This window comes from Gossypium arboreum, chromosome 6, assembly GCF_025698485.1.
Source record: "Gossypium arboreum isolate Shixiya-1 chromosome 6, ASM2569848v2, whole genome shotgun sequence".
Lineage (NCBI taxonomy): Eukaryota > Viridiplantae > Streptophyta > Magnoliopsida > Malvales > Malvaceae > Gossypium > Gossypium arboreum.
This window is the reverse complement of record NC_069075.1, coordinates 108,607,364-108,620,627: the sequence shown is the minus strand read 5'-3', so window position 1 is coordinate 108,620,627 and position 13,264 is coordinate 108,607,364. Positions and strand designations below refer to the sequence as shown.

The window sequence follows — 13,264 nt, the reverse complement described above, 5'->3', positions numbered from 1 at the left end:
TTAAGTTGTTTAATTTTTTTAAATTTTAAATTAATAAAAATAAAATTATATTTTAATCCTATTAAAATTATAAAAATTAAAATTTTATTCCACCTTCTAAATAATTATTCTGACTTCACTCCTATTTATTGTAGAAGTGTCAAGCTCCGCATTTGACACCTACTTTTTTTCTTTTAATTATTTAATTGGTGGAGCCATTGGGGAGAGAAGGTAAGGAAGCCCTGAATTTAGATCAAAACTGGGTTGTATTTTGATATTTTTATTGAAAAATAGGTTTGTTAGTTCTTGTATATCTCAAAATGTATAAATTAATCTTTTCGTTAAATTTTATTTGTTAAATGATGATGTGAAACATTAATTTAAACGGTTAATTATTAATTTGGTCTTTGAATTATAATTAAAATATCATTTTCATTTTCTTGAAAATTTTCTTAACAATAATTCTAAAAGATTAAATTATTTTTAAAAATAAATATTATAAATAAAAATTTCTAAAATTCAAAATATATATGTAAAAAATATTAAAGATGTACAAAAGAAACCTTAATACCTTTTACTAAACTTTCAAGTTGGAATCCAGAAACCATTGTCTTTTACAAGACTTTCTTCCCTATTTTATGAATCTAAAAAAAAAATCAACTGAAAGTTTTGATTAGTCACTTTTAAATTTCTTATGTTTTCGTTAAAGTTTATTTTATCATTCATGTTTTCAACTAAAAGATACATAAAATTTATTTAATATTTACGTTCTTCTATTTTAGTGAATACTCATTTTGCATCCCTTTATTATTACAAACTTACCCATTTGAAGATCTTATTGTTTAATACCTAAAGGGTTTTATCATTTAAGTTATTGGGTTTAACAATTTCTAGATTTTGAATTTTAATATAAATTTTAGATTTTGAATAAGAACTCGATGAGTTTTAAAATTTTAGAAAATAATATTTTAAATCTATGGGAAGAAATAAAAGATAAAAAGTAAACTTTTAATTAAAATAAAACATCAAAGCTATCAACACATTCCCATGGGCGGAGAAGCAACAATAGTGCTCCTTGTCTTCATCTTTTTCTTTGTCACCACAGACATGCAAAATTGAAAGATTTTAATTACTCTAAATATATTTTTTTCTTTGATTTAGTTGTATGCCAACATTAATAAAACTATGATTTTATTAAAATAGATGTTTTTAGAATTTCACCGGAGAACGTCTTCAACAAGTAATATTAGTGTCTCATTGTATTAGATAATTCTCATCAAATCGAGAATTTGTCGGATTGTTGAAAGAGAGCTCAAATTTTCAAAAAATAAAAATACCATGATTCACACACACAAAGAGAGATCAAAATTTTGACTTTAATAAATTTGGGCTTGATTTTGTTTTAAAATAATATGAAATATTTTTAATAATTTTAAAATTTATATTTATTATTAAAATTTTTAAATTTTCTAGAATTATCATTAAGAAAAATTTAAAAATAAAAATGATATTAGTTATAATTTAGAAATTAAATTAATAATTAAACATTTAAATTAATGTTTTATGTCATCATTTAACAGGTAAAAATTAAAAAAAACTAATTTACATGTTTCAAGACTGAAATACCTTTTATTACATTTATCATAATTCATTTATTTAATTATTTTTATGATATGATTAGTTAGCATGGTTTATAATAAATTGAAGTATTTTTTATGTTAGTATAATTAATTAGAAAATGATTAAGCTTGATATAGTTAAAGTAAGTGTGTTAAATGAAGATGAAGGTAAATTTTATTATAATTTTGATTATATTTATTCTTTTGAAAGAATAAATAATCGTTATTAAAATAAATAAATGTGAGAGATAAATAAAATTAAAAATAATATATTTCTCATAAACTAATTCCATATTGTAATTGAAAAAGATTTCTTATGTTGCATTTAGAAAATAAAGAAATTGGATTTTGAATAATTTGTATATAAATTTTTACAATCATGTATTCTATTCATATTATTTTTATGTGATCTAAAAAATTATTGAATAAATTTGAATTTAAATTGACTCCAAGGTAGTTAAAAAACATATAATAAAAAAGAAAGGCATGCAGATGAGATCCGTAGTGATCATAAAAGAAGATGATTTGCTGAGTGAGGGAATGAAATTAAAAAAGAAGGAAGATTGAAGTGATGTTGGTTTTACAATCTTCTTCCATTTTTATTGACAAAGAAACCAGAATATTCTATGCTAATAACCATCCCTTACAAATTACAAAGCTTAAAACATATGATCTGTGAATGCATGTAAAGAGAAACACCAACCAAACAAAGCATAAAACATCTCAAACCACCCAAACACACCCGCCCTCATTCTTAAAACCCTAAATTCAAGATGCTTGCCCTTGAGTCACCTCTTGCGCTTTATGCTGCACATACTGTCCATATTCCTTAGCCTTCTCTGTCATATCCCTAGCCGTACTTGCCAGCTTGTTTCTTGCGTAATCGAGCTGATCAGCTCCTGGTGGGTGTTTCCCTTGCACGTAATTGTATATCCACGACAACGCTGTTAACGCCGCCACCCCACACCCGCCCGAAAACAAGAACCCTATCGTCACCAAGAATATGGTTATCCCGGCCGGGACTAGAACCGGGCTGAAGATAACCATCAACGGCGTAGCTATTATCAAGGCAATGACCGTACCGGTCAAGGTTAACCCAGACAAGAAAAGCAGCGTTGCGCCCAACGTGGAGGCGGTCAAGAACTTAGCCACCTGGCGAGACGACGGAGCTGAGTCGTAGAGCTTTTGAGCCATGGGTCTGTTTTGATCGTTGATCGGCATGATTATGATGATGATAAGGGAAAGGAAGAAAAAATGGAAGAAAAGAAAACAAGAGTGAAGATGAGAGAGATATGGGGGAAAGGGTGATATAAGGAAGTGAGAAAGGGGGGGGGGTACGTGGCGGAGGGTGGGGTGACATTGAAATGTGTGTAGGGGGTGAGGGTATCAAATATCTAGAACAGAGTGTTAAGGGTGGTGGGCGTGGTGGCGTTGTGGCGCGTGTTCGGTTTAGCTGCTTTGCATGGTTGTGGGATTACGAGGGGGTGACGCGTGGTTAATAAAGGCCGCTTTGTTCTAGTAACGCTTACTTTCCCTTCTCAAACAGCAATAGAGCTAAGGGCGTAAAAAATGATGTTTAAGGTCAGTTAATAGTAATACATTCGGATCTTTTATTAGGATGGCTAAAACCAAGATTAGATTTGACACATTCCACTAAAATCAAGCTAATTTGACAATTAATAGAAGTTGAAACACCAATCCCAAGTCGGTCGAAAACTTCGATTGCTCCCACAATTGTTCGGTTCATCTAACAGCTTTCCGTTGGGCTAGGTGTTCTTCCTTATTCTCACCTTTTGTGGCCTTATCGGTGCTTCCAATTTCTTTATGGCTTTTTTATTTTCATTTACCAAATAAATCATAATTCAATTAATAACATTACTACGCATGCATTTAAGTGAATAATACCTAAGAAACCTGAAATTTTATCTCAATTCATCCATTTTTATTTGAATATATCTTCAAATTCAAACTCAACTTGTTACCGGAGAAAATGAGAGCAAGGATAGGATAGCTGATGGTTTTAAAATTCAGTTGTAACCCTTCAACAGTAGAGAGGGAAAACACTGCTTCCAAACAGTGAGTTTTAGTATTAAGTAATATGGTGCCTTTGAGTTATACGAAAGGAATTTCTTCCGTAATTAATAATTCTTAAAAATTGTTGAACCTGTTTTTATATTCAATTTTTTAATTTTTTTGTTTTTATTATAATATGATTTTATAGTTTAGAACTATATGTAGATAATTTTAATTCTAAGAATTCTATTTCTATTTTTTATGAATTCTTGAGAGATGATATTTAAATATTTTCTATGTAATTCTAATGTATCTGAAAATATTAAAATATCATCTATAAAACTACACAAAATTTTTATATTTATTAAATATAGAATCCATCCATCTTTGAAAGATTTGTGGTGCATGCCATAATCCAAATGGCATTGCTTTACATTAATAACATCCATTAGGTGCACTAAAAGCTGTCAAAGGCTTGAACTCTTCTGTTAGCATGGTTTGCAAGAATCCTAATTTATAGTTAAATTTACTAAAATATTTTGCTTGTTTAGCATAAATTAATTAAAAATCCTTTCTTCGAATAAAATAACCATAAAAATAATATTTTGATTTAATCTTTTATAATGAATAACCATTCTAGCTTTTCCTTTTTTATTTCGCATGATTCTTAATCATAAAGGTTGAACTAGAATGTGAACTATTAGTTGTTTTTATTAATCATTTTCTAATAATTCTTTAACTTGTATATCAAATTCATCTATATCTTGTTTAGTATAGATCATTGGTTTAACTACTCTAATAATTTTATTGGGAATTTCTAATTTAATTTCACAATTTCTAGGGCTATTTTGCCATAATTTTAATGGTTCTTCACTAAAATTATTTTTAATATTTTAAACAACCAATGACTTGTTTCAAGTTGTTTAATTTGTTATTTTCTTGGTATGTAAAGTTTTTATCACAAACAAATTTATGATTTTCTACCAATGGTATTTCTACATATGTTTTTTCTACAAATAACATAATTAAATTTTTATCCATAGAAAATGGTAAATGTTGATATATAAAATTATTATCTAATAATATATCTCCATGCATTGCTGGAAAGCACAATATTTTAGGTATCACAAATCTTACGTTATTTAGGTAGATTGATATATTTCTAGCTTTATATTGAATTATGGTTTCATTACCATTTATTCCTGTGGCTTTTATTGGATGTTTCATAGGTTCCCATTTTTCTAAAGGAATGACTTCTTTCTGTAACTACTAGTTGTAGCTTCAGTATCTAACAAAGCATGTAAAGAATATGTTTTATATTCTCTAAATTGAAATGTAATTTCAATATATGTGTAATATTTCCTGGATTGGAAATTTGAATTCATTCTTATTGGTGTTGAAGATATAGAACTTTTACTTGGATTTTCCTCATCTTCCTCTATTTGAGCATTTGAGGGTAAAGCCAAATTATCTCTATTTGAGCATTTGAGGGTAAAACTAAATTATCATTGGTATTTGTTATAGCTGTATTTTTAAAATATAATACATATATTCTATTGTACTTAGTACTTACAGGTTTATAAGTACTGGTACTACTTTATTCTTTCTATCATCCAATCTCTTGGTATTGATAAATCTCTTAAATGTAATAATTTTGGTTGTATTTCAGCAGTGATTTTATTGGGTACAAAGAGTTCAATAATTTGTTATTAATTTCTTTAATTTCTACTTCTGCTGTATTAGTATATTCATTAATAGAAGTCCAACTGATTGCTAAATCTTCTGCTAAATCATTAATTTCATAATTTTTTGCCTGAATTTTAAGGTATAAACATTCTTCTATCAAATGATCTGTAATAGATATAAAGTAATTTGATTTAACTTTAAATCTTATTATTCGGCATGTAAATTTGATTGAATTCCTCCAATAACGCTTTTATTGGATTTTCAAATATTTTATCTAATAAAACTGCTATTATTGATATATTATGACCTTTTTAAACAAAACTCTTATAATTATCATTACTATTCCTAAATGTATATATCTAACTTGGGGTATTTCTTTTAATCCTCTTAATTTTATCTTTATTAAATAGTGAGATTTCTATTAATCCACCTCTAGTATCTTTAGCTCTTGATATCGCTTATTTTTTCTATATGTCTTTGACAGATATCTTATATTTGGATATTTTATAAATTTCTTCTATAGAAATATGATTTTATTAATTTTTTCTCACAATTGTAAATTATTTATTGAAGTAAGTTATTTTTCTTGCAAATTGGTGATAAGTGAAATTGTAAAAACGTTTACATTAAGAGAAAAACAACTTACTTCAGTAAATAATCTAAACGAGTCTATAATCCTGTAAAAAGGTTAAAGTAAACATTTGATTTAAATACAGAGAAGAATTATTATGTCATCAATGGTGAATGATCTTTTGACAGAGGAGGGTAATTGTTACAGGAGAAAAAAGGAGCAAGGATAGGATAGCTGATGGTTTTAAAATTCAGTTGTAACCATTAAACATTAGAGAGGAAAAACACTACTTAGAAATGGTGAGTTTTAGCAAGTAATACGATGCGTTTGTATATTAAGCTAAACGGTAAGTTTTAACAGGCTGTTAATATACAACTGTGATAACCGAATGGCGTTGGTTAATCCCCTTTTCAGCTACTTAAGGAAACAGTGTAAGCCAGCAGCATTCATTGAATTTTGAATCAAATCAAGTCTTTTCTTTGTCATAATTTCTCTTATGTTTCTCTCTCGTCCCTTTCTCTCTGCTTCACTTGAAGTTTCCGCAACAGAACTTAAAAACAATTCTAACTCCAAAAAGACGAATAAATAGTCAGATTATTTTAAAAACTCAATTGACTTAATCCGAAATCAACTTTGACTTACCCAATTGATTAAAACACCACCAAAATTTCAAACTATAAGTAATTCATACAACAGCAGCAGCAGACTAATAAAATTTCTTGTGTTTCTTTTGGCCCCCAATTAATGGATTCAGAAAAAGAAATAATAATAATAAATTACTCATAAAACATCTTCTAACCAGGAATAGTGATATAACCATTAGTTATCTTCTCTTACAGCATACAGAAATAACATAACACAAAGGAACATGAAAGACAAAAATGATGCAATTCCAAGTTGATCAGTACTTTCAGTTCCATGGCAGCCTAGATTAGCTGATCATACATTTCAAAACTCATGTAAGCAGACTATGAACTTCTTAATGTTAATATCCATCTCCACCAAAATTTCAAACTATTTAGTAATCCATGCAGCCCGAGTTACTATTTAACTGATTATTTAAGGATGATAAAGAGTGCTAATTCCGAGTGAATAAAGGGAACTTTCAAACCATACAAGGATCTTCTTCGGTATTTGACTTTTTCTCTTTGCAATTTTCCCCATCCAACAAGCCAGTTGCAGGTTGTTTCTCTTCCTTGGCTTCAGCAATGTCTTTGGGGTTCAAGAAGCTTGGCTGGTTAGTCGAAGAGAGCAGCCTTGCCCACATCCTGTCTGTAATCACAACCTTGTTCTGCTTCTCGGTGATACGCTGCGAATTACCATCAGAAAAAAATTATTCTCATCCTAATAAATTCAGCCAAGAAAGTGTTTAAATATTAGTGGGAGACCACATGAAGCTCTCCATGATGATTTATCTTTTTGCCAGTAAGATCGAACAACAAAAACTCAATGGCTAAACCTACGTATATGCCACTTCCTTGCAACTAGACCTGTCAATTGAACTCATCGAGTTACTTTTGGGTTGAGCCAATCTTGATCAGGTCAATTCAAATTTTGAAAATTTCAAGTCAATGTGGGTTTGGATCATTTTGGGTTCAGGTCTTTTCAATCAGGTTAAGTTAATTCATGTTTGGGTTGTTGACATTTATAGTCAAAATCAGGTTGAATCGGGTTTGGGTTTGGGTTCGGGTTGATCGGTTCAGGTTTTCGGATTCGGGTCAAATTTGGCAAATATACATCCAACCTACCACAGTTTTTTCTTTCCCCTTCTTGTATTTAACTTTTGTTCTAAGTTTCTGTCTCAAACAAAGCGAGAATAACAAACAAAAATTGATTAGCAACATTCATGGTTGATGGGTTCTATGGACACTTGGACAATAATTTATAGCTTTTAACAGTGTGCACAAACAGAGAAGTTATGAAAGGAATCGTGGAACATACATTAAATGGAATGTAAGCATGTCTGCCATTGACAGGACCAACAGTGAAGCCTGTATACCCAGCCATTGCTCCATGAACTGCACTATGAGCAAGTAGGGTGCAGTAGACGTTATCGGAAGCAATGCTAGGAATAGCCCGGATCATGTATGTAGGATCTGCAAGCCAATTTTTCATGTCATATATCTTTGCACATTATCAAAAGGTTGAATTTAGTAGGAACAAAGTAAATAAAGCGTGGATGAGACATTAACCTATATATTTAAGATTAATGGGCATCTTCTTTTTCGCAAAATGATCCTACACAAAGTGATAAAAGACTGTTAAAGACTTTAGTGTAGATTTTACATAGACATCTACTAGATAGCCATGCATCAATTGAAGGTAGCACCTTTATCCTGTGAGAGATCCACAGTCCAACATCTTGAAGAAGCTTGTTTCCTGAAGCATCTTGCTGGTCCATGGACTGCAAGCTCTCTGAAACAAGATCCTGTCCTGCTCCTTCAGCGATCACAATAACCATATGTCCATTTTCTTTGAGCCGTTTCTCAATATATTCATAAAGTCCACCACTTCCTTCAAGATAGAATGGTGACTCTGGAATCAAGCAACAGTCAACATCTCGGCTGGCTAGAGTAGCATACATTGCAATGAAACCTGCAGCAGCAGTTAAATAAGAGAATTAAAGAAGGGGTCCAAAAATACCAATTCCACAATCAAACAAAACTAGAGACACCAGGCAGCATCGATTACATAATTGTAAAGAACCCATCCATTATAATTAAAACTAAGCATACCACTATAGCGTCCCATTAGCTTTACAAGTCCAATGCCATTCTCAATACTTAGTGATTCAACATGTGCAGCATTAATGGCACGTTGAGCCTCCTCAACCGCAGTATCAAAACCAAATGATTTGTCAATAACCTGAACCAAAATCAGCAACCCAGCACCATGTCATCTCATGGATTAATTGACAAGTCTTTCAAGTGGTAACAACAATGAAATTTGTAGAGAACTACAACTACGAATATGTGAAGTACCGGAATGTCATTGTCAATGGTCTTTGGGATTCCAGCAACAGCTACTTTGAGGCCACGTCGCCTAATTTCCTGCCAAGATCATTAAACATAAGAGTAACAATTAGTTCCATTGTTTGGTATTCAAATTAATGAAGAATAGCTTAGATGATTCAGACAATACTTAATAGAAGCATCCTTGACTAACCCTTGGTTATATTGATCAACCTCTACGGAACAAATTTCTTATTTGACACTCAGAAACTGAAAAAAAAAATGCCAAATGCTAATACCTCAAAAATCACTGCTGCTCCTCTTTGTGTCCCGTCACCTCCGAGTATATAAACCTGAATCACTAAAGGAGACAATTAGAACCCATAAAAAGTAGCCACATGATACCAGACATTTGAAATAAATAAATATGAGACATAAATTCAAACAAACAAAGGGGATCTCTGACAAACTCTACACTTGCACCTCATTCGCACCTGGTTGATTCCGCGATCCTGAATGCTGTCAACAATCTTTGAGGTGTCATGACCACCTCTTGACGTCCCAAGGACTGTACCACCACGTTTATGGATATCATTGACAACTTTGGGAGTTAGGGTGATAGTGTTCTTTGAATAAAAACCCCTGTATCCTCCCTAAAGATGTCTCAAGTAAAAGTTGTCAGTGAGATTATCAGATGATGGTATTCTCTTTGCTGATCATAAACAAATAACCCAACGTATTGTACCAAAATTACTTACATCTATTCCAAGAATCTTTTTAACACCATACATGTGATAGAGGCCACAGACAATTTCTCTGATCACTGTGTTGAGCCCGGGGCATAGACCACCACATGTTACAATGCATGCATGCACTTCATCTGATTCAAAATACACCTAATAAACATAAGAACTGCCAGTCAGTGAACTGTCCATAGCTTATCATTCACTAACTTCAACCCAATAGCATGTAGGCAAGATGAGAATTTTTTTACCCTCTGGCGAGGTCCTGCACGTCGAAAATGCACCCCTCTTGGACTGTCCTTGTGAACAACAATCTGTAATAAAACTAGTGAATCACTTAACCAATTGATTAAAAAGGTATATAGGTAACTAAGAATTTATAACTTTAGTTGCAACACATAAAATAAACAATTGTTTTTGTCTAAAGGTTTCACTGCATCCTTTCTTGACCACATATAAACCTCAACTTCAACGAAATGCAAGCCTTAGAAAACAGAGTATAACTTCAAATAAATTTTCCTTAAAATGCAAAATCCAATCAAGTAGACAAGGATTCACCTTCTGAGTGACGGTATCATCGTCATTAACAAAATACTGCCTGAGAATAAAAAAAGCCGCACAAATAAACCACCGTCAACCACAATACAAAATTTAGCTGATGTAGCCTTTCAGTTTTAATTTTACTCACTTGACAGCTGAATAAGCTGGATTGTCTTGTAAAGGATTCGGATAGCTCTGCCACGTAAATATATACCGATAAAATAAAATGTTATATATATATATATATATATATATTATATAAACAGAGAAATAACAAGAGAGAAAGTTAAAAGGAAAAGCAGCAACTTAAAGGTACTCAAAATGGAGGAAAAAAAAAAAAAGGAACCTGAGCTCTAAGCAACCAAGAGAGAAATGAAATCAAAAGCTGATCAAATTACTATCACTAAACAAATATATCAACAACGTACACCTCGTTTCTCTTTATCTAAAGTGAAGAAAAATAATGACATAAAGATGCTCAAAATGAAAGGGACCAAAAAAAAAATGAATCTGAGCTCTCAGCACTCAACAGAGCAATGAAATCGAAAACCGAAAAATTACTATCATTAAAAAAAAAAATCTTAACACTGTGCACCTCGGCTCTTTTGAACTAAAGTGACGGAAAACCGTTAACTTTAAAGGTACTGAAAATGAAAAAAAATAAAATCTTAGCTCCCAGCAACCAACAGTGCAATGAAATCCAAAGCCTGATCAAGTAAGTAACTACTACTAAACAAAAAATCTCAACAATGTGCACCGCTACCTCGTCTCTATCGATCTCAAGTAAACCGGATCAGTACTAAACAAGTAAAATAGATACATAAAAAGAGAAAAAGAAGAGAAAGTACAGGAAGATCAGGGAGGTAGTCGGTGAGGTGAGGAACATCTTCGAGGACGTAACCGCCTTCGCCGGTGGCTAACTTCATCTGCGTATCGCCGGGATTTCCCATCGCTAGCTTTCTCAAGGAAAACGTGAAGGTTCGATTCTCTCAATTCTCGGAGAATAGTTGGACAAGCTTTTATATATTATTATATTACTAGTGTTCTCTTTTACTTTAGAAAAAACTGGAAAAGGAATTGGCCGCTAATGGTAATGCTAATATATAGGGATTGTCTTCGGAGAGTGTTATTTTTTTTTTGGGTACATCGTACAGAATATTTTAAATTTTGTAATATTTTAAAATTTAAATTTGTAAATTTATTTTAAAATTTTAGTTTTGCCTAATTTTGATATATGAAAATTCATTATAATTTAATTTTCATAAATAATTAAAATCGTAATAGATTTGGTATCAGCAATTTTATTTATCAAATATGAGAATAGTTGTAAGAATGAAAATTTTGTTTATATGGAAATTAAATAAAATTGTACTTTTATGATATTCCATTCAATAAACATTTAAAAATAAATAAAACTATTCATTCAATATTTAATATAAATTAATTAAAAATTTTAGTATTATTTATATCAATGAAATATGAAATATAAATATTTAACCATTAAAATATTGATGGTGAAAAAAAAACCCGTAATCTCCCCTAAAAGATATAATCAAATGTGCGAGAAAACACTTGAAAATATAAAACGTGTCATTTGTGCTTTGGATCTAAATTCTAGTCCCATTCCCAGGTTTGTGTAGCGCACAAAACAGGTGGCGCCGCATTCGTTGTATTCTTTATAGTGTATAACATCATTCTCCTTCCCACAGGTTTTGCCATGCATCGGGCGATTGATAGTTTTCTGGTTAAAATATGCTCAAATTTATATGCTTTTTGTTGTGGAAATTTATTCTCTTTATTTCTATTTTTAAAATTTTAGATTTAAAATTTTACTATTCTTATTAATATTATTAATTTTTTATTAAATTCAAGTTTATTATAATATTATTTTATTACATAATTATTAAATGTGTATTTTTATTGTTTCAAAATGTCACATTGACAAATTTAATTAAATAATTTTAATCATGCTAATAATTAGAATTGAATTTTTAAATCTAAAAAATATTAAAATCCTAAAAATAATACTAAATAAAATAAATTCAAAATATACACTAAACATAGAGACTTCAAATATATTTTTATCAATTTTATTTATTTACCAACAAAAATTGTTTTTATTTATTTTAGTGGTTGATTGTTGACACTATATTATAGGGTGACCATAAATAAATAAATTGATATAAAAATAAATAATACATTGGTTCAAAAAGTAAAGTTGGAGGTTTTAAAATTATAGTGTTTAAGTTCAAATCTTATTATAGATAGATTTTGATATTTTATACAAAAATATAAAATAACAAAAGTACTCTCGTAATAAATATTACTTTAAAAATAATGAGTTTTTTTTTAATTCCATAATTGAATTAATATTTAATTGACTTATAATACAAATTGAATAATAAACTTGACTTGAGTTAGGTAAAATTTAAGCTTGTCTCATTAATAATAATACTATGTTTGATATGAGTATTATTTTTCCAAATGTTTTAGTACATAAGTAAGCAATAAACTAATTACAATTGGTAATTTTAGCCACTCACATGACTTGTTTGTGGTAAAGATAATGATTCTTTCTTCTTCTTTTCTTCTTCTTCTTCTTCTTTTACTTATTTTGTAGAGATTTTATTTTTAAAAAGATTTTTTACTCATCATTCTCATTTCAAGTTTAAATTTATAAAAATTATTTTTATTTTATATGTAACTATTTTAGAATATGTGTTAAATAAACTTTTTACTCATATTATTACACTAGTAACCAAACATGTCATAGAAGTACTTTTTTATTATTCATATTTTAACAGTTCAACTATTAAATTTATTAATATAATTGTACTTGTCATGTGCAATATATCTATCATATCTATCTATAATATTGTTTATATTAATATATATTTAATAATTGATTTTTTGCATAAAATAAATAGTTAATTTTTTCTTTACTTGAACTTAAAATGCATAATCTATATGAATAAAATTTAAAAGATGATGGCTAAATTGTTAATATATGAATCATAAAAAAGTTAATGATGTGAAATCATATTAATTTTATATCGATGTAAAAATCCTTCCCATAAACTTTTTCTAAAAAAAAAAATTAGTAGGGAAATTTGCTTCGGTCCAGAAATGAATAAAAAGTTCTGAAAATTGAAATAAAATTTT

The 13,264-nt window shown here is 29.7% G+C and overlaps 2 protein-coding genes across 2 annotated transcripts; both read right to left on the bottom strand.

Annotated features, from left to right (window-relative positions):
- Positions 1-2,144: 2,144 nt before the first annotated feature.
- LOC108486423 (oleosin G) lies at positions 2,145-3,154 on the bottom strand. The gene has a single exon (XM_017790476.2). The coding sequence runs from the start codon at positions 2,817-2,819 to the stop codon at positions 2,367-2,369; it is 453 nt and encodes a 150-aa protein (XP_017645965.1). The 5' UTR covers positions 2,820-3,154; the 3' UTR covers positions 2,145-2,366.
- Positions 3,155-6,660: 3,506 nt separating this feature from the next.
- Positions 6,661-11,252, bottom strand: LOC108486422 (ATP-dependent 6-phosphofructokinase 3-like). The gene is made up of 13 exons (XM_017790475.2): positions 10,951-11,252; positions 10,251-10,297; positions 10,121-10,160; positions 9,814-9,876; positions 9,578-9,715; positions 9,314-9,472; positions 9,119-9,172; positions 8,850-8,918; positions 8,604-8,733; positions 8,198-8,463; positions 8,061-8,106; positions 7,810-7,964; positions 6,661-7,177 (listed from the first exon to the last, which is right to left on the bottom strand). Exons 1-13 carry the CDS (start codon positions 11,050-11,052, stop codon positions 6,974-6,976), a joined length of 1,473 nt encoding a protein of 490 aa, XP_017645964.1. The 5' UTR covers positions 11,053-11,252; the 3' UTR covers positions 6,661-6,973.
- Positions 11,253-13,264: the final 2,012 nt, after the last annotated feature.